At 39.5% G+C, this 22149-nt stretch overlaps 1 protein-coding gene across 1 annotated transcript in view; it reads left to right on the forward strand.

The window, feature by feature from the left end:
• TFAP2D (transcription factor AP-2 delta) overlaps positions 1-21909 on the forward strand; it is a 36104-nt gene extending 14195 nt beyond the window's left edge. The window contains exons 5-7 of the mRNA XM_042883474.1: positions 666-807; positions 6316-6429; positions 21690-21909. Coding sequence (XP_042739408.1) covers positions 666-807; positions 6316-6429; positions 21690-21909 — 476 coding nt within the window. The remainder of the gene's footprint in view (positions 1-665; positions 808-6315; positions 6430-21689) is intronic.
• Positions 21910-22149: the final 240 nt, after the last annotated feature.

The following is a 22149-nucleotide window of genomic DNA, read 5'->3' on the forward strand; positions in this document are numbered from 1 at the left end:
AGCTGATGCAGGGAGATATTCAGTGCCTACTTTGTCACAGACTTCTCATAAAGCGTAGTCAGGGTGTTTTACACCTACCAACAAAATATCAGTTGTGATCTTCATTGTCTTCCCTTTTTATTTTGTCGGGTCTATTTTCTGGAAACGGGATTGTTACTTCTGTTGTACTCCATTGTGGGGCATATGCACTGTGCTTGCTGGTTTAACTCCAAGAAAATATGCTGAAATGGATACTATTTCCACAGATCTACCTTGGGGTAGAAGGCTATTCTTTGTTCAGAAGTAGAAAAGTGAAGTGTCGGGGTTGAATCCTGGCTCTTCCGAAAGTTTTATTCTCACTCCTCACCAATTTTCACACCTTAAATATTGATGAGATGAGTTTACAAAACTTTCACAGCTACCCAGTGTTCTATTGACAAGGGAGGTAGTCAAACCCAAGAGTCTTGACTAGTATTTTCTCATAACAGGAGCATCCTTCCTACCTTCTGCCTGTCACCATCTGATGATAAAGCACAAACAGTTGGAATGGACAGAAATCAGTAACAGAGATTGGAAACGGGTGTCTCTAAAAGTGTCTTGTTATTTATTAATTTATAATAATGGTAGAAATTGTATAAGGAAACTAAAATCCTAAAAACGGACTGACCTGTTTTGTTTACCCACAGGGGAAGCATTACATTTGGCCAGAGATTTCGGCTACACCTGTGAAACAGAATTCCCTGCCAAGGCAGTAGGAGAGCACATTGCCAGACAGCACATGGAACAGAAAGAGCAGACAGCAAGGAAAAAGATGATCCTAGCAACAAAGTAAGAAGGGGGAATAATGTCAATTAAATCTGTCTGTTGTTTTTCCATTTTGAACCTGGGGGCTGGAAGAGGGAGGAGTGGGAATAAAGATCTGAGATTGTGGTGACTGCCATCACAACTGCTCAGTGCCAGAAAAGGAGAGCAAGCTTCAGCAGAGGTGCTGTAAAATGCTTGTTTACCATGAGAAGGTTTTAGTGGTGGCATTCTCCTTGCCTGCAGTTAGGGAGATGTACATCTTCCCATACTAAAATGATGTGATTTGGGAACACAGAGAGAATGCTATCACATGGTAAGAGCCGTAGGACAGAGCCTGGCTTTGCCTCCTGCTTGTACAACAGCAAAAACAAGGATGTGTGAGCAGGAGATCTAAGCTTCTGCTGAACTACTAGTTTCTCTTAGATAACTAACGTTAGTCTGATGAGGGAGTGTTTGCAGAGGGGCAGATCCTCTTTGGTTGTAAGATTTCCCTGAAGTCAAAGGCACTGGAACAATGTATACCAGCAGGGGAGCTTTGCTAAAACCATTAAAGACACTCAGAGACACCAGGCTTTACTCAAAACAAGCCACTCACCTCCCTGGAGCAGCAACATCATGTTAGGATAACATTTCATCTGGGTTAATTAGCCTTGAGGAAGGAGGAATTAGGCTTTGTGAGCCATAGGAAATTGGAATAAATAGTCTGCATGGCATAAGTTAGACCTATACTAGGTGTGTGGTATACTTGCATGGGGTGGCCTTGAGTATAGTCATACTCCTCCTGAGCTTGCTGCAGTATTACACAGGGATACAGTAGGGGAGCTGAGTCCAGAAGCCAAGATACTGTAAATCTCTTTCCCAATATAGGAATGATTCAGGCTGAGATATAGGGGGGTTGGACTCGATGATCTCTGGAGGTCCCTTCCAACCCCTACAATTCTGTGATTCTGTGATTCTGTGATATCCAACACAGAAGAATTGCCCTGCATTAGGGGTGACAGATGACCAGTCACAGGATTGTCCCTTGCATCTTAATGTCCCTATGTGTGGCCTGTCTGTGGGGAACAGAATGTACGGCTTTTGTGACTCTTGTGTCCAGAGATCTTCATCCTGAAGGTGACACAGACGTGACATGCATTGAAACCTCTCAGGCTTGTGAATGCCACTGCAGATTATGATCCTCAAAGTAGAGTACCATGTGATATGGGGAAATTTACCAGGTGTGAAGTTGAGGAGACCTCTTTAATCATGTTCCTAAGTTGGTTAAAAGGAATAATAAAAGAGGAATGTAATCTTACTCTTACTTACATACATTTTTTAGCGCCCAGGGGCTTTCAGAGACACGAAAACAGCTAGAGAAAAGTAGTTGCTCTCTGCAAGCTGTGTCTCTCCATTGATACATAGCCCATCAACAATCTGCACCCTATAACTTTGTAAGAGCTAGACATACCACTCTTCAGCATACAAACAAGAGTTAAGAATGCAAATTGCCCTAGCTCAAGGGTTTGCCCAACGTATAAAACATCATTCAACTTTAATGATAGAAATCATTTTCTCTCTTTTCTGACTCTAGAGAGATATACATTTTGCTGCAGATTGCAATAATCACAGGATGACTGTCATGTCCTTCCTCCACTGAGGGACAATACTCTGATTACTCTTTCTCATCACTCCTTATCTACTCTCCCATCCTCCTTTACTCTTGAGATAGGGAGTCATGGACATCCATTATTCCAAAACTGTATGAACTTTATGCTTGTAGGCTTATTCTGCACTAGTAAAGAAAAAAAGGTCTTTTTTTTTTTTTTTTTTTCTCTCTCTCTTTTAATCAGTACGAGCAAACTGATCAGTGCTCTGTCGGCAATCGAAGGCCAGGACAGAACCCGCTGTAGTCAGAGCACTTGCTAATAGGGACCGATGGGTCAATGTGTGAGCTACTACTGCCCTCTCCTGTCTGGAAGGGGAACAGAGCTGCACAGACCAGCCCCCGATAGTGCAGGACACACAGTTCCATGACTTCCTATTACTAGCTTGACATTTCCCAGCCATACTTCCACGTTTCTGATAGCAAGTAGCCTTGTTATTTGACATAAGTGTATATTATTCAACCTACATACATAAGATCTAGGCTTATAATATCATTAAATTCATAACCACTGCCTCGTGCTTGCAAGTGAAGGTACTTGAAAATGGAGTCAATTGTTCTTCCTTTAACAAAAATGAAAATGGAATTACAAGGAGGTAAAATCATTCAAAATAAATTTTGCCTATGAAAATAAATTGAGTGCCACTTTCCGTATGTGTTGCCACTGTCTCAATTGAGACAGAGCCATAAAAGCATTCCTTTGGCAGAACTGGCTAGATCTTCTACATTTGGATTTTTAAGGAAAAATAAGGGGAAATAACAAAATTATTTCTGCAATTCCTGGTATATAGGTGGAATTCTGTGCTGGATTCAGACATTCAACTTTGGAGATTTGGGTTAGCTTGCCCAAGCACTGGTACCTACAATCATTTGAGATGAACTGCTAATCCAGTTTAGTAACAAGCAGCTGCTCCAAAAAGTTCATAGGCACCTTTTCATTACTGTATTGCATTTTCTATTTCTTATGGATGTCTTAAATACTACATATCCATATGCGAGCATCTAAATAGAGCCCTTGATAACTGCAGTGTAGAAGTCCCCATTGTCTGGTAGAAGCTCTATGTGTTATCAAGAGCATCTATATCTTGCAATCATGCAGCCCATCCATCCTGAGCAGATGCATCTCTTCCATGTACAAAACTGTGATCCATGTGCTAATAAAGACTACAGATTGCTTCTTTGGACACCAATAGCCCTCCTTAACCCAGGCAGGGCACCAAACCTGAAGTAACTCAGTTCACCAACCCACTCATTTCTACCTGATCCGAGGCTATATTGATAGTAGTACAATGAATGAGATCAGGAATATCTTCTGCTATGGAACAGACCATTTTTAGTGGCCTGTTCTTCCACAGAACAGCCACTTTAATGGCTCTGTCCATCCTGCTAAACTACTTGACCTTCTAAAACTACCTCTCAAAAATGATTCTTCACGTTTGCTCACCAGGATCTGCTTAGGACAGTGCTACTTGATGCAACAAGGTATTGCTATGGCCTATTCTAACAATCTGATGGTCTAGACAATGAAAACTCAGAGCCCTAGCTGACAATTATCGTGGGAAGAAGAGATGGACTCTGTAGCCAATATGCAACACAGAACACAAGTGACAGCAAAGGCAGAATGAAGCGCTCTGACTAGGAACTGAAAGGATAAGCTTGTTAGGGACAGAATCATGAGCTAGATGAGCTCTTGGTCTGACCCAGCACAGATTTTTTTTGCCTTTTTCTGATCATATACCAGACCATCCAATCTATCACAAATCATTAGTTGCCTCCCTTGCAGAAGTGTCCAGGATTCTCTACCTTGTTTTTTTATTTTATTTTATTTTATTTTTTTAGCTGAGAATCTTGACACAGCTAATCTCTAATCATCTTTCTTTCTTCATGCAAAGTCACAGTCCATCATGGTACACAACTTTCATACCTTCTCCCTGTCACTGCCCAGGTAATGTTTTGTTGGTAGTGGAGGCACTGAGACTCCACTTTGAGTAAAAATCCCCTTGCAAAAGTAGGTTACTGCCTTTTAAAGGTTTTCATGTATAATAAAAAACTTTTCTTCTTTTCTTTCAATCTGCAACACTCAGTAAAGACTTTTGACATGTGAAGATGGAAGGGAACTTAATTGCACACTTGGTTCTGACACTTCTCTTTGTCAAAATGTAAGAACTTGTAAGATGAACTTTTTCAACAGGTAGAAAGTAGAGGTTGGAGGAAGGAGAGAGGAACGGTGTTGACAGGGCCGACTGGGGATAGCAGATTGTTTAGGAGCCAAAATGACTGACTGTTTTCATTTGTTGAAAGGAACTGTTTTTCCTCTAAGGATCTGATTCATTAAAACTGTATGCCACATTTACATACATTTCTGCTGAATACATCTCTTTGCCTGAAAGGCTAAGACGATGCTGTCTTTTCAAGCAGTGTCTGAGTCCATGCTGATGACAAGTGTTTAGAGAAATCAGGATTGGATGAAGTCCAGTGTCACAGTGGGAAATGGCTTTCTGCATTCCCTCTCCTCTTAGGATATAGCCGTGCTTTGTCTGTGTTCAAATTGGTAGAACAGCGATATAATGAAGAGTAAAAACAAGTTAGCAGGCTTTCCTTACTTGTAACAGGGCCAAGGAGAAACATGATAAAGAACAAAAAGCTGAGACTACCTGCTTCATTTCTGGCCCAAAGGACAACCATTACAAGGTCGTGATGAAGAACTTCAACTCTATGTAGGATCAGATATGCAAAGCAAATGTATGCTAGCAGAAATCATACCATAGAGGTTCTCTTCAGTATTAAAACATGGGCTCAGACACAAAGTAAATGATGCACACCCTGTGGCATAAGTTGAGATTTAATAATGTATTATTAAAATGTTAAACTGCTTCTTTGATCTTTGCAGTATCTTCTGTGCAGGTTGTGGGAGACAATCTACACCAGCATCCATTTTCAGGAATCTGTTTTGATGCAGTCACATTCTTTAGGAGCAAAATCATATGAACCTTATCTGATAATGCCAGTGGGTCATAGGATGTGAGAACAACCCCTGGCAACATTTAGTTTACTAGTTTAGGTGTAGTAAGCACAAACCAGCTGAGTATTAAGCTAGTATCAGGCAACATAGCTGAGTGTCCAGATTATCTGGAGGGCACTGTGCCCCTTCTGAATTTATGTTGAGTGCCTGTATCCCTGATACACGCAGTGGGAAAGGGGCCAATCAAAGAAGTCTTGAGACAGACATTTGGACATCTCTCCTTTTTTAGCCTACTGAACTGTATCATAAACCAATTGCAAGGAAGTGACTTCTTGCCATCCAAGGTCCCAATAGCATTCTTCTGAGGGCATGGATCAACCTCCTTTCTTCCTTCCTTTTCTCTTTTATAATGAATTACTAGCACATGCATTGAGTAATTGACAAGTTAGCCCAATAAAATAATATCACAAGTATTAAAATATTTTATTGTTATGTCCTATATAAGGATATCCCTAGTGCTGAGGTATCTTGATAAGGAGATAGAGGGGAAGATAGACTTACTATCCTTTTTAAAGACCTTAGACTGCTGGGAGGTCAGGCAAGACATATCCTGAGCTCCTATTGCAAGATGCTGAAACTGGGATCATAGGTCCTACCTACCAAAAGTCTTCATTAATGGTATATATTAATCCTAGCATGGTTTCAGAGATGAATTATTCCTTTTCAAGAGATTCTATATGTTGTCTGCTCTGTGAATTTGGGACAAGGTGGTGAGAGAGGATTAATTTGTTTTTAACTTCTTTAACACTACCTCTGTCAAGCATTTGTTATGAATGAGATCACCCAGTATAAAGTGGCAGTTATGGGGATCACCATTTCATAAAGTTAGCCATATCTCATTTAAGAATATTTGCTTTCCTTTTAGACAAATATGTAAAGAATTCCAAGACCTTCTCAGTCAAGACAGGTCACCTCTTGGATCCTCCAGACCGACTCCAATACTAGACCTTGACATCCAGAGACATTTAACACATTTCAGGTATGATTTTAAAAGAAGATCAATTACCCAAAATGTGTCATTTTTGTAAATACTACGTATGAAGATATAACTGTATTTGTTTCCTTACTTAAGTCTATATGTCTACATACGGACTGCAGTATTGTCTATATTCTGTTTGTTATCTGTGCCTGCTAGAAGCTTATACTTACCCAGCAAAGTACCTCCAGCTGGTTGTATTCACCCTACTGCAAGGGTGAGTCAGTCATTTTCAATATCTACTGGCCCAATATCCTTATCTCTAGATGTGAGCCAAATCACAAGCTAAATCAAGAGAGAATGAAGATGGTCCACAAGTGTGGAAATACACATTCTCAGCTGCATTGGCTATATAGATGAATTAAAATACCAATGAACAGAGGAACAATTCAGCTGCATCCTTATTAATTTTCTAAATAGTCCCAGTGCTTCGTCTATGCTTGTAAATCCATTTGAGATTATGTCACTGCGATCACCCTATTCTATATAGCTTATAGATACTTCAGCCTCCAAACCACACTGGCCTCAAAGCACACTGTTTGCTGGGAATGGTCTTGCTATACATGCTCCTGAACAGCACCTTGGAATGGTCTGATAGAATGCAAGTTTGCCCAGACCTAAACTGTGCCAGAGAGTGCTATAAATATGTAGATCAGTTCTTGTCACAGCTTAAGAAGCTAAGAAGCTGAAGATTTGCTGTATATGAACTCCAATGGCACACTTCATTGGAATTTTATCCAAATTATGGATAGAAGCATGTAGACAGCATACGATTTGCAAGATTTGTTAGCCCAGGTGTTGCTGCCCATTTTCATGTTTTCACTTTATGTTGTGTGCTAGATACACAAGTGATGGTAAAAACCTTTCCAAAGGGCTATGCTGAAGTAGTGAGATTATCTAAGAGATTTATCAAAGATAAGTGATGAAATATCCTAGAGGTTCTTCTGCCATTGCTTGGATCACAGAGAAGAGTATATAACAGTTTGTAAACCAAAATATTAAGCAGGTTTTTTAATACTATAAAACTCCAGGTTGATCTTGCATATTCTTTAGTGCAGTGAGATAGCATACACTCCGTTCATTGGATGGGCAGATAGCTTCTATGCCCCAGTATTCCAACATCTTTTAGTTATTAAGATTCTGATAGAACATCAGAAACCTACCAGCTAGGTGATATGGTACCTAATTTTAATCCCTCAGGCTTTGAATGGCATCCAAAACATCCACTTCTTCTACCTATGTGTTTCATCAAGGCTAGAAGGCTGGGGTAATGCCTGGTCCACAAATATACACATTCCTTTTTACGCTTGCATAGAGCTGTATTTGCCCTATTCATATATGAACACACTAAGACAACCTCAATTTTGTTCTTATGCAGTGATGTGCACACACAGGCACACACTGCCTACCTCTATGCATACTTTCTCTTTTATTCCAAAACATTTAAATACACTTGCATATCAAAGAAAGCATACTTATTTAGACAGAATGTTCAAAGAAGGATCTTACTGAGTTACCTAGGCTTGTGGAAAAATAATTAATTCAAAGAAATATTAAAATATTAAAATATTAAAAATAGTTAATTCAAAGAATCACAGAATCACAGAATGGCCCGGGTTGGAAGGGACCTCAAGGATCATGAAGCTCCAACCCCCTGAGCCATGCAGGGCCACAAACCTCCACATTTCATAGCAGCCCAGACTGCTCAGGGCCCCATCCAACCTGGCCTTGAACACCTCCAGGGATGGACAGGGCATCCACAGCCTCTCTGGGCAGCTGTTCCAGCACCTCACCACTCTGTAAAGAATTTCCCCCTGACATCGAACCTAAATCACCCTTCCCTCAACTTAAAACCATTTCCCCTTGTCCTTCTTTTATCAACCCTTTCAAAGAGTCAATTCCCCTCTTGTCTGTAGGCTCCCTTTAGGTATTGAAAGGCTGCAATGAGGTCACCCCACAGCCTTCTTTTCTCCAGGCCCATTACATGCACACAAAGTAAGTAGGATAGAGGATACCTAATTGCCAGGGATTCCTGTGTTCAAAGAAATGGCAGTAGGGGTAAAATGCTGGCAGCTTCAGCTACAACAGCTGTCAACTGGTACAGCTTCCATCCTTCTTTCTCTGCCTGACTTCAGTGGGTTGGAGTACAAGGCTTCTGTATGTGGTTCTTGGATCAGTCAGTACTTTCTTTTATACCTGCTATAGGCAATAAGCATTGGACTGTAGATGAGTATCTGGAAAAGTACAGGTCTTGATCCTTCACAGATGCTTCCCTGGGCTTAAATAGGACTGCTGTCTCTTGAATGTGTGCCTGGGAAATGCTGAGTGCTGCCAGACCCATAGGCTGAGCTGAGACCATGTACTTTTCCCATCTATTGCACAGAACTTGAGGTCACATCCAACTTCTGAACCAGACCTCTAACTCTACTCATTGACATGCATGTCTCTATTTCAGCCAGGTGTATAACCTCCTGCCATTGTCCATAGGGATCTTATTTCAGCCATTGGAATCTGCAGTGCAATTCAGCAAGACTAACATAAACATCTACCATATGACAAATTTATCTCTAAACTCCATTGACTGATAAGTCTAGTCTAGATCTTGGGATCTGAGCCAAACGGTACACATGTATACTCGCTTATATTGTAAATACCTAAATTTAGTGTGAGCCAAAAAAAAAAAACGATTCTCATCTCCTACTTGTGGCAGTCTTCAGAGCTTCGTTGTCTATCACTCTACCACAACTTGCCTTCTTGATTAAATATCACAGAAGGCAAATAAACCTGTCTCAGATGGCAGAGAAGATGTGAGAATTTAACTCATATGTTTTCAAGGAGAACTGATTATTTTCTGAGTCAACAGATATTCCTCTTCAACGATCACTTGGTTTGTCTGTCATTCTCTGCGGGATGATCCTCAGACTGAGCCAAGCCCTGTCACAGGACATTTGCTGTCGAGGATTAGTTGAGGATGAGAGATGAGGGAGAAACTCATGTGCAAGGAGAAGGTCCTTGTAACCCAGGAACAGCAGGCACTGCTGTCTTAGGCGTAGCACAGCCTCCTACTGGCTACAAGCATAAGGAGCTGTTTGTCATTGTACACCTGAAGGGAAAGGTTTCTTTAAAAAATGTTGGCAGTGTCAACCTAACAGCAAGCTAAGAATTCAGATCTTCAACATGCATTGGCCTCCACATCCCTGATCATAGGCCTTCATCTAAAACTAGATTTCTGAAAGAACATGTCCTTATTGATTACAGTGAATTAGAAACGCATATGAAGCATTTATGTTTATAGATAGTTTTGCAACTGTATGTCAGAGAAGTATTTGACACCTTCACCATATTCACTGTCGAATACTCTGATAATGCCTACAATAATTAGAGATTATTTGGACTGTCCTAATAAGTGACTGACCAAATATGACCAAAGTGAATGACCAAAATAGCCAGGAGTTGTTAGTGCTCTGCCAAAAAAAAAAAAAAAAAAAAAAAAAAAAAGTATAAATCTGAATGAGGAACTACATAAAAACATTATAAATTTCATGATATGCTTTTTCAATAACGAATTTTTCATCTTCATTTCTATCTGTGTTCCAGAACTGTAGGATTAATCACAATAAATTCCCTATGTCAGTGATGTATAAATCTCTAGACTGAGATTACAATTACTTTTGGGAAAGGCAGTCTGTAGACTTAAACAAGAACCTCTGATGAAGGACTTTGAATATTTTAGCATGACTTTGTGTTTTCCAGCCATTATTCAATATGATCTGAATTTTGATCACAAGACCATCAGTAATCCCATAAAGTTTCATATAGATCTATCATCACAAGAAGAGGTTCAGAAATTCTGTCTTCAAGCACCGAAAGTTGTTCCCAACAATATGAAATGTTGAGATTTTATACATATACATATATGCTTATGCCATATGATGTCAGAAAGAAACAGAACTTTTATGATCAGGAAAAAAGTGAGAGGAATCACATAAATATACGTTATCAGAATAACCTTTGTTAGGCCCTTTCTAAAGGGCTATAAAATCTGATACCTATTAGAATCCAACATCTACTACTTTAGGGTAAAAGAAAGTGTTTTTTAGGAATAAATTGCCTCTGGTAAATGTGGAATCATGATCTCTACTTGCTTGCAGTGTTTCTTGCTTAACATTAATAATTGACTAGGGCTCACAGGCTGGCACAGGTCAAATATAAGCAAAATCAGTTTTAAAACTTTAAGCTCACAGTTCTCTCTGATATTTTCCCACCAAGTCCCAGTTCTTCAAGATCTTTAAGCGTGTGTCTCATCTGAAGCACAGGACAGTCCCCATGAAGGGCTCAGAAATGCTGGGTTTGCTCAAACTCCAAACTCAACTTCATACACAGCTTAGAACAGGGGAAAACTTCAAAGAAGCTGCCAGTGAGCCTGAAAACTGCTGAGTTTTGCACAACTTTACCAAATACACAAAAAAACAGAGGTTCATCTACACCCCTGGTGCAGCCATGTTTGTGCAGTTGCTCTGAGATTCCCGTCTGACCTGAATGCAGAAAACTCAAGCCTGCAAGAAAAATAATTTCTCAGTGCTGTATGACCATGAAGAAGCAATTCTGTAGAGCCTCATATTCATAACAGCAATTACTTAGCATTACCTCTGCCAGGGTCATGTCAGTTATGCTTTATTCAAGAAGTCTTCCTTTTCAATGCATCTTGAAGTATCTTTCTGCAAAGATGCTGAATTGATATTAATAAATAAAAAGGTGCCAGGGTATAGGCATGTGTTGTCTGCTTGTGCTGTTTGTTAGCAAGATCCTTTGTTTTTTGTTGCCTAATCTAAGAGGCATTGTACCAAAGGATTCCTCATCACAGTGGCACATATATATTTCTAATACATACAATTATTACTAATATATATATTATAGTAATAGACATACTATATATATTATAAATATGCATACAGTCTAAGAATTCAGGAAAGCATTAGCCCTTCCTGGAGCTCAGCTAGGTGCCTTAGTTGCACTATAAAAAACATACTAAGGATAGAGAAGTCCAACCTTGTCAGGACTAGATCATTTTACCTCATGGGCAAAGTGCTGAGGCAGCTCGGATTTCTAACCATGTACATAAACGTGGACTCATGAAGAGGTGATGTGCTGTAGGGCTATTCATGCAATCCTTCAACTCTTCTTTGATTCCATTGTGATAAATGCAGCGGAGCAAGTGGAATAATTCTGTGGGTTGTGTCTAGCCTGAAAGCCATGACTAAAGACAAAATTAGCATTAAGCCATGGGGCAAACAAGAAAACCCAGAAAAATCCAGTTCCATACTGACACTTTTTGTCCAGACTCATGACTGTCTCTTTGTTGTCCTCTAAAGGCTGATATGTGTAAATGCATGTATCAGTCCAAACATCTGAGGGCTAAGTCAGCACAGTACTTGAAAAGAACCCGGATGTTCCTACAACATTAAAGAGAGAAACCCATTTCTCCAGCCCTTCGCTTTCAAAATGGAGTGAGCATGAGGAAAGGGAGAGGAAGATACTAGACAGAAAAAATAAATGAGAACAAAAATATTTGGGGGGAAAAAACGAAAAAAAAATATTCAGATAAATCTCAGTTTCTTTCAAAATGCTGCCTATTACTTATAATTCGAGCTTCTTCTTCCAAAAGCCCCACAGAATCAAATAAAACATTTGTGTACATATGCATATGTCTGTATGTGCAAGAGGGAAAAGCTGAGATTTTAATTTATCCTGGAACTAAAACTGTTTTCAAATCCCACTGATGTCAGCAAGGCAGAGATTTCATCTTTCTTTATTTTTTCAAGACAGCAAGGTTATACAAATCTCTCTAGCATTGTAAATTGGTTGTCTTTGGATTCAGAACAGGTAAAAGAGCCTAGTTTCATACTCAGTGAAACTGACAGACAACTCTCAATTATCCAGGGTGATGGGAGGAAAAATAGAGGTTGGAATGGTTAGAGAAAGCAGAAAGATGAATGTAAATGAAATTCATATGTAGAGCTTTGATTAGAAAAGCTTGGAAATGTTGAACCAGGGCAATTGGGAACTACAGCAGAAGAAGACAAGCCTACCTGGATGCACAAGAGCTCTGAGATACACACCCAGAGATCATATGGTGCAGGTTGGTTGTCACGTGAGATGGTGAAGCTTTGCATAACCCTCCAACACCCACAATCCTGCCACTAGTTCAGCAGAGCTGAGTGCTGGCATTGCAGACCAGCAGTTAATTCTGTTGAATCTGAGTCACTGTTAACCAGCACAACCAGCTAGTACAGAGCTGGTGTTTTGATGGCACATAAGCATCTCAGTATGGGAAATGGTTGGCGTTAACTCACAAGTCACCTGCCTCTTTGACACCTCTCTCATATATCTCATCCTGCCACCTCCAGAGCAGAGACGTAGGCCAGATTAACTGATTGCTTTCTGTTGCATAGACCCCTGCTCTGAAGAAAGGAAATGCTTCCGTTGTATTTCAGGAATGGAATGTAGAAATTAAGACCCCTCCCAAATACACATACAAGCTAATCTTTTAGACAGTATTGACATGGTCCTGGACCCTTAGACACAGATGTCTATAATGCTTGATTGCTACTGTGGTTTCCTGTATGCATTTGGCCTTGACCAACTCTTTCCATCCTAAACAATTTCCAAGCACAAGTTAGCTTTAACCCTGTCAAAGGGATGTTCCCAGTTGGAATCAGAGAAGTTGCACCACATTACAGGTTAAAATACTTGAATAAAGGAGATGTGGCCTCTCGCAGCAGAGGAGCCTAGGCACTCTTCACATCACCAGCAAGGGTATATGTGACTAGAGGCACATCCTAGCACCAGTTTAAATACTTTGAAATCATTCACTTGTCTCACAGATCTGGGGATCTAGGGTCACTTTAGCTGTGAAAGGACATTCTGTCTCATGTGCATCTGCCATTACCTCAGTTCAAGAGATTTTGTGAGCCCCATATCACATCTACCATCCTTACCATTATTCTGGATGTCCTATAGGATCTCTAATTGAATGAGTGAACTTGAGTGGATAACCCTTAAGTTGTAGAATGTTCATGTTGCAAATAGTGGAGAACAGTTGTTATGTATTGATTGGTAGCAATGCCCAGGGAGGTGGGGGAGTCACCAACCCTGGAGGCATTCAAAGAATATTTAGACATTGTGTTGAGGGACATGGTTTAGCAAGAACTATTGGTGATGGGTGGATGGTTGGACTGGATGATCTTGTAGGTCTTTTCCAACCTTGGTGATTCCATGATTCTGAGAGAAGCCAAAAAAATGTGACACAAAACCTTACAAAAGGAATATTTGCTGAGATTGTACTCAAGAGAATTGTGCACGTTTCTTGGCTTCCACAAGTACAGGCTCTCTGATCTCATTAGTCAGTCTCTTAGTCTTACATTCTTCACTTGTAAAATTAGGTTTAAACATATCTTCTTTGCCTGCTTTTGGGTCACTTGTATGTGCAAGAATTTGCAGTGGACAGAAAGCTCGGCTATCCTACTAATGTCATCCATTACATAGGGAAAGATGAATATCTACTGATTACAGAAGTGTGATCCTGTAAGGTTGCATTTCATCAAGGTGCAATATCACATCCACATCATCTGTTTTATATATAAAAGATTAAAACAGCAAAATAGTGAAGGGAAAACAACTTCCTTGCAAGTGACACTTCTTTCACTGCAGAAACCTTATATAAACAGACAAAAATAATAGGCTCAGAATACTAAAGCAAAAGAATGAAAGCAATCATCATCCTCACAAATTATTCTGCATTTTGCCTAGCCATCCAGCTGATATGAAACACCTTTCCTGTGAAACTGTTGGAGACAAGAGTTTTGTCGTTTAGTTAGTCTCTGAGCCTGAAGCTGTCAGCCTCCTGTGAGTGCCTAGCATCACACTGACAAGGTGACACAGAAAGCAACAGAAAAAAAAGCAGAGGCTCAGACACTGGGAGCAGCGAGGAAGCAACGTCATTCTTTCTGAAGGGTAAATGAGAGCAATGAAATAGGTTTTGAATCTTGGAGCATTTTTGTAATTGTAGCGAAAAGCTAAGACCAAATTCTTTCTGCTGGGTTGCAATTACAGATACACATGTACAACCCTTTTGTATTTTTCACTTTTTCTTACATTTACTTTCCTATCAAGAGATAGAGCATATGCTGTCATAATTCCAGTCATCTTAATCAGGGGTAGCAGGTTACTGTTTAGATGCATGGATTGAAAGAAGCTTGGTGTGTGACTGTGTGGTGAAATAGCTCTGGTACCCTCTACAGTTCCCCAGTTCATGATTTCTCAAATCTGGCCCTCAATTCAGCTGGTTGAGGAGGACCACACCTCTTAGCACTGAGGTATTTGCAATCAAGCCTTTAACCCTAACCCTAACCCTAGCCCTTACCCTAGCCCTTACCCTATTCCTTTATTTTTCATATTGTTCCTTCTTTTACTTGTTTTTGCATTTGCCAAACGCATTAGAGTTCATTCCTTTTGTATTTTTCCAGCATTCTCTTTCCAGGGATTCTGTCTTCAATCTTAGAATCATAACCATAGAATTATAGAATGATTTGGGTTGGAAGGGACCTTTAAGATCATTGCGTCGCTTTGCTTAGCAGGGATTCTGTCATCTCCTCCTGCTCTGTTCATAATCAAAATCCTTTTGAAAGGGTTGAGACTTTTTGTGTGTGTGTGTGTGTGTGTAGAGGACGAATTACTAATACAGGCAAATCATTTGAGTTTTATAATGAATCTTCTTATTGTACTTCTTCACGGAGGGTGAAGCATTGGAACAGGCTGCCCAGGGAAGAGTGAAGTCTCCATCCTTGGAGGTTTAAGAGATGTAGGTGTGGCACTAAGGGATTTGGTTTAGTGGTGGGATTCGGTAGGGTAGGTTGACAGTTGGGTTAGATTATCTTGAAGGTCTTTTCCAACCTAAATGATTCCAGGATTCCTTTAAGGCCATCATTTATGGAATTAAGAGATCTGATGAGAATCTGTTTTCTTTCTCTTCATTAACATATAAATGCCTTGCTTATTGAGAAAGGGACAAATGTGTATTCATCAAAGATCGAAAACTGTGGAGACTTGACATTTTTTCAATTCAACACTTCCTCCTGATTCCCAGGAAAAGAATTGATAACTCCACAATCCTAAATCACTGGGATATGATGTTGCTTTAAACACATAACTGTGTTTATAATGCTTATTATAATGCTTATACATAATGCTTAGCTCTTCAGTTTTTCTTGTCTGAGGAGATCAGTATGGCTTCTCAGCCATGTTTTCTGCTCCACTGTAGAAGTCTACACATCATAGAAAGTCGGCTGAAACCCATTTGCTTCTTTGCTTTGCTGTGAGGCGAAGATATGATCGCTTGGCGAAAGCAGAAGTTAAAGGAGCTGTTGTCTGTGGGAGGGAGGTGCTTATGCTTTCTCAAGTTAACTAGTCATCTTGAATCTCTCTATGATTTCACTGGTGTATTTGGCTTCTCAAGAAGTAATGGGCAGCAAGGCCACTTTTCATCCACAAGGCAGAAGCTTGTATTTTTCTTTTTTTTTCTCAGTGAAAACTAGCAAGTCATGGGGTTATCCAGTGTTTTACTGGGGAGATAAGATATGCTGTGCTGGAAACATTTATTGACAAACATCCAAGAGCTTCTACAAGTGCCATGTGCACCGTAGTTCAATGTCTTAATCTTTGGTTTGTTGCTTGAAAAGATTTTATAGACACAGTCCTTGGTATTTCTGAGACATACCCTAGGTAATTCTTCTAAAATCCTGGAAAGTCACCCTTAAGATCCAAAATCCGCAGAGCTGAAATCGAATACTTTGGGAACAGAGAGCATCAGTTTTAGTGCTACCCTCTCACTTTTTCTTTGCTTTTATATGCAGTAAAAGGATTTAACCATGTGGTTAGGAGAGCATGTCTTTGATATAATTGTTTGGTTATGAATGGAAAATAAGCATGAGAGCCTACATTTCAAAGCAGCTTTTTATATGATATTGCCCACTCTGATCCTATAGACTGTTTATCCCTGTAGCACATGCTGGTCATATTCCAGCGTTCATCACAATTATCAGTCTAACTTCTGTCATAGTTAGGAACACTGACCTTCTGAAGTGAGATCATCTCAATTTAGCTTTCTGGGCAACCCTCATAAGGGAGACCTTGCAATAAACAGAAATCAATAGAGGCACCTCTAACTTAGGAAGTTATTTGTATCAGTAAGATTTGAATCTTTTTCCATTTCCTTTACAGCCATCCAAAATCTTATCAGATCTCACTACTCGTTATCTGCCATGCACTGTTAAATTTGAAGTGGTTCTTCACATTTAGAATTGTGGGAAATTTCAAACAATGCATTTGAGCTTGCTTTTTCTTTATTGTTTTGAAGTATTTATTTATTTTAAATGAGGCTGTAAACATTCAGTGCAGATGGCCTCTTGCCCCCCACAGAGAGAGAATCTGTTTCTTTTGCCACAAGTCGAAGTCTCACCAGCCTAGGGTATGAAGGAGTCCTTGAGGTAAGTGCCAAATGAGAACCCAAGCCTTCAGGCAGAGCTGGATCTTTTCATTTTTAAGTAAGGCCATCTTTAAAACATGAGCAGACATAATTGCATCGTAGCACCAGGCAGGATTGCAGGGAGATCTGGATGTCCTTAAGCATAAGGATTTATAATATGTTGGCCTGCTATTCACAGCCTTCTGTATGAATCTCCCTGTGAACAGTACCCAAATCAGACACTTTAGCCTTACCTTTCAGAACAATAAAGTTTCTTGCTTACAGGAGTTGCAATGAAGTGTACTAAAAAGCTGTGAATACCCAGATGATTCCATTATAAAACCTTTGTGTTTAATTTTAGGATCTTAAACACAAATGAAAGTCTTATAATGAAAGCAATTCTCTTTGTAGGTGTGAAGCACACCAAAAATGAACTGACTTTAGTGGGAGCTCAGTCAAGTCTAAAAATCATGCAATTAAATATGACTTTCAGGAAACATTTTAATACTTTGCTATTAGTCTTCTGTCTGTTTTGCCTGGGATTTAAATGTAAAATCAGATTTTCTCCCTAGATTGAAACTCACTTTCATCAGCAAAGGGATATTATCCAACTTTCTTAGATTTTTCAAAGATTTGCAGATAAACAAAGCTCACCAAAATTAGAGTAGTGGGAATTACTGATAAAAATGTAAGATAAAATAGCAGATAGCATCTCTTTGCCTTTCTATGCCTGTTACATAAAATGGGGCCAAAAAAAAATATACCCTCACAGGAGTATAACATGGACAGCTGGTCAGAAATTTTCTATAAAATAGTTTCTTTCAACAAGCATCATGGGGAATTTAATAAGTTTTGCATAACTCAATTTATGGAGAACAAATGCGACAGGAATCAAAACTTGTGCTATCATTAGACTTCAGTGCTATTTCAAGGTTGTTGAGTTTTTCTTGTTTTGTTTAGTTTTAATAAGAAATACAAAGTAATCTTTTAAAAACATCTGTTTTTTAATTACTATTTTTGATATGTAAGATACCACAAAGCAGATCTATAAAGGAGATAAACCCATAACTTATCCCAGAAAATCCCTTTCCTATAACCATTAGTTTTCAGGCACATTCAAGATTCTGCTCAGGCTGAAATACCAGCATCAAGGCATCTCCTTATCAGCTGTGTGCTGAAGATTCCCAGGTAGACAAGAGACTTGACTGTCTATGAAAAGATACAGCTCAGGAAACAATAGCATGGAACTTCTTTTTAGGTGCTACGAGGTGTACCATCAGTTCATTGCTTCTTTTAAATGTTGCTATTCTCCTGCACACACACTTGCTTGGCATAAATGTCTTGTTACCATAAGGCATCTGATGTGGCACCAAAGACACATTCTTACTCAGCTTCACGTTGCAGCCAGAATCAATGGAGTAGCTTCTCATAAAGGAGATGTCTCTTTTTCAAGTGCCAGACTCCAGACATCTCTGACTGTATTGAGTAAAGCCCCAGGACTCAGTTCGGTTGCCTAAACATTGGCATCTGCTACCAACATGTAAAGATGCATAAAAGAAACCATAGAAGTGTCTGGCCTCTGAACACCTAGAAGCAAGGTGAACTTAAAGGAATTCTGTATCTTGTCTTCCCATTCCACACGAATGACTCAAGTGCCATAGGGCATCTCAAATCAATGAAGGCTCTGCCATGTAGGAAACTGAATTAAGTCAATTTGATTGTGAAGGGAGTTTAGGATACAGCTACAAGTTGGCACCGTTGCTTACACACCTAAATATCAGATTTTGTCCCATTCTGGTGCTTACTGCAGTCTTGTTCAGCATTTGAGAACGTTTTCTACTCTCATTCTTAGCCCTGTTTTTTCTCAGTTTTCACTGTAGTATTCCCTCTTCACTCTTCAGGGCGTATTGAGCTATTATATGAACACAGCACTATTCCTTTTGCTCAGGAGTGGAAATGTTCAAAGACAAAAAGGCCAAGAGAATTCTTTTCTAGTCAATCCTTTGTTAAACTTACTATTCCTATCTACTGGAAATGAATGACTGTAGGTACTTCTTAAACAGATAACTGGTTTCTTTCGCACATAAGTCCATAAATATTTTATGTATTTCTTGGTTCAGTCAGTTCCCCAAAACGTGGCACAGAAGACCACACAAGCAATGTAAAAACCATGAGGTATTCTAGCTAGTACAGATGTATTTGGATGTTATTTTTCTTGCTTTCTGATAATGTTAGCTCCTTCACATTTTCATTTCTCCAGACTTGCAAAGGATAAAAATGAAGATGAATTCCAACACAAAATCTTTAAATCACCTGACCTTAATATTGGACTTGAAAGGGCTAAAAATACTCTTGTATGCATGCTTGAGCTGGTATTGGTTTTGCAAAAAATTAAACAGAGAAGACAACTATGATGATTTCTTTTCTTAGTATGCCAGACATTTCCCAAAAAAGTATATAATAATAACAAAATTTAAAAATGATCCCAAAACTCCATTTTCTTTAAAAGGTTCAAATATTACTGTAAGTCCAAACTTCAAGAGTCATTGGTATCATTACTTGATGCCTGTAAAATACTCCTTGCAAATATTTCAATATCATTTTCCTCTCGCTGCTAACCAGGGATAAACACAGCTTCCTGCTTTGAAAAGCGACTGGAATACTGGTGAATAAACATTCCAAAAGTGAGCTATTTTTTTAATTGCTTTCAGAACATCCTTCATAAAAGACTGGGCAGTTCCCAGTCTGAAACAGTGACGGAGTTCCATGCTGAGCCCTTCTTTTGGTTAGGACTTCCTTAAGCATGGTGTCTTCCTTAGCATTCCCAACAAACAAGGTTCCCACATCCAGCAGAGACAGGAAGATCACCCTGAAAGACGTCTTGGAGTCTTTCCCATGCTTGTTTTTGATATGTCCAACATCTTGGCAGTCGTCCATGTCTTGTATAAACTCTTTTCCCCAGACCACTATTTTTTTCACTATTTTCTTAAACATCTTTAAAGACTGAGAAGCCAAAATGTGGAGGAGAGGAATTCCCATTGAAGTGAAGTGTTCCTATTTCTGACCTCCGGCATGGCTCTGTGCATTAAATTGGAATTTACTGATGTGGTGCCTCAGACACCTGCAGTTACATGGGGGAGAAGACCTTCACTAGCACAGGATGAAATAGTTTTTATTACTGAAATAAGTATTTTTAAAACTGCAATGATATTTCAACATTTGAAGTAGTTTTCCACTTTTTAACAGTTTTTAAATGGAACAAAAACATTTGGAAGGATTATGTTTTTTTGCTTTGGGTTTCTTTGCTTCTGTTTTTGTTCATATTCTTCCACCCAGAACTTATCAAAATTATTCATTATAAGAATGAAAAAATTTAGTTACCCATACGCTGCACACACATAATTTGAACAGACAGAACTGGAGTCAATTGCTTAACAACTGATCTCTAGTGCCATTTCTGACATCCTGAAATCCTTGCAGAGCTGATGATTGCTACAGAAAACTGTAGAAAATAGGAGAATTTCAGGATCTGCAAATAGAAGCCAAGCTAAGGTGCCTAAATGCAGTATGTACCTATATGTGCCCTGAAATGCATCGTTAAACTTAAATGAGATTTGCCCACTATAAGACTGCTTGGCAACTCCATTAAGGCTTCAATTCAGTAACTGATATGTGAAAAGCACTGCTGAAATTCAGACACTTTACAGTGCAAAAAAACATGAAGAACAAACTGCTATCTTGAGAAAATGGCTTATATGAACTAAAGGTGCAATAAGGTAAATCCACCCTTGGAAATTCAACCACCAATGCAAGAGTGTTGGAAACTGGTTATTTTTACAACTCACTGATCCTGGTCCAGTATTAGATATAGAAGTTGGTGGCCATGCATGAGGCAGGGGGCTTGAAGCTTGATGATCCTTGAGGTCCCTTCCAAACCAAGCCAATCTATGATTCTACAATGATTTGTCTGTGTGTTTAGCCTGGCTGAACTAGTTCTAGGTGTAACATTTCCTGGGCATTGTTTGGGCCAAGAGTTATTCCCAAAGGGCAGTTTGCACCCCACACTGTTCGATGCTCAGGAAGCTTAGCAGTCACAATCATGACCAAACTATGCCAATTGCCCTGGCACTGTTTAATTTCCTACTGTGTATGCAACCATACATGCCTCCACATGGTATCATAGAATCATCAAAGAATCATAGAATGGCCTGGGTTGAAAAGGGCCACAATGATCATCCAGTTTCAACCCCCTGATATGTGCAGGGTCAGCAACCTCTAGACCAGGCTGCCCAGAGCCACATCCACTGGATAATTGGAATAATCAGAGCTTGCTTGCAAGTCTGACCTGTGAATAAGCCACACAGACTTGGCTACTTTCACCTAAGGAAAGGGGAGTCAGTCCTTCTGGGACTGGAAAAGTAGCAGTGCTGGGCAGCCTAGGGCATGGATCCCCTCTTGGCTCTGAAGTCAACAATACCGTGTCAATCTGCAATCCACAGATCTGTCCCACAGTGCTTTAGAAGTGATGCTCCTACCGAAAGCAACCTTTGAAGCTGTATGCAGTCTGCTCTCACTGCTCTGCTCTTTTATTTTCTGTTTCTCTCACAGGTAATAAATAGTTTAGGGAGTAAGTCTCGATTTTCAGCCTGAAATGTGTGTACTGTAAACACTTCAACGTATGTAAGTCTATATATATTTATGCGTGCGTGCATTTCTTTTTCTTTCTCTTTCCCATCTGCAGTTTGATCACTCACGGTTTTGGAACTCCTGCAATATGTGCTGCCCTAAGCACTTTCCAAACTGTTCTCAGTGAAATGCTGAACTACTTGGAAAAGCACACATCGCACAAAAACGGAGGAGCGGCGGAATCCGGCCAAGGACACGCCAACTCGGAGAAAGCCCCCCTACGGAAAACTTCAGAGGCTGCTGTGAAAGAGGGCAAAACAGAAAAGACAGACTAGCTACATCAAACAGAATCTATTTCAAGAGAGTCTTGCTGCTGATATTTTTTTTAAATATATATATCATTGAGGGCGATTTATCTCCAGTGGACCAAATCAAAAAAAAAAAGAAGAACCACAAAAAAACAAAAAACAAAACAAAACAAAAAACAAAAAGAAAACAGGGGGAGGAGGGGGGGAATAAAAAAAAAAAAGAAAAAAAGGAAAAAAAAAAGGAAAAGGAAAAAGAGAAAGATTAAA

This window comes from Lagopus leucura, unplaced genomic scaffold (assembly GCF_019238085.1).
Source record: "Lagopus leucura isolate 7727_CA_CO unplaced genomic scaffold, USGS_WTPT01 Super-Scaffold_100038, whole genome shotgun sequence".
In the NCBI taxonomy this organism is placed as follows: Eukaryota; Metazoa; Chordata; class Aves; order Galliformes; family Phasianidae; genus Lagopus; species Lagopus leucura.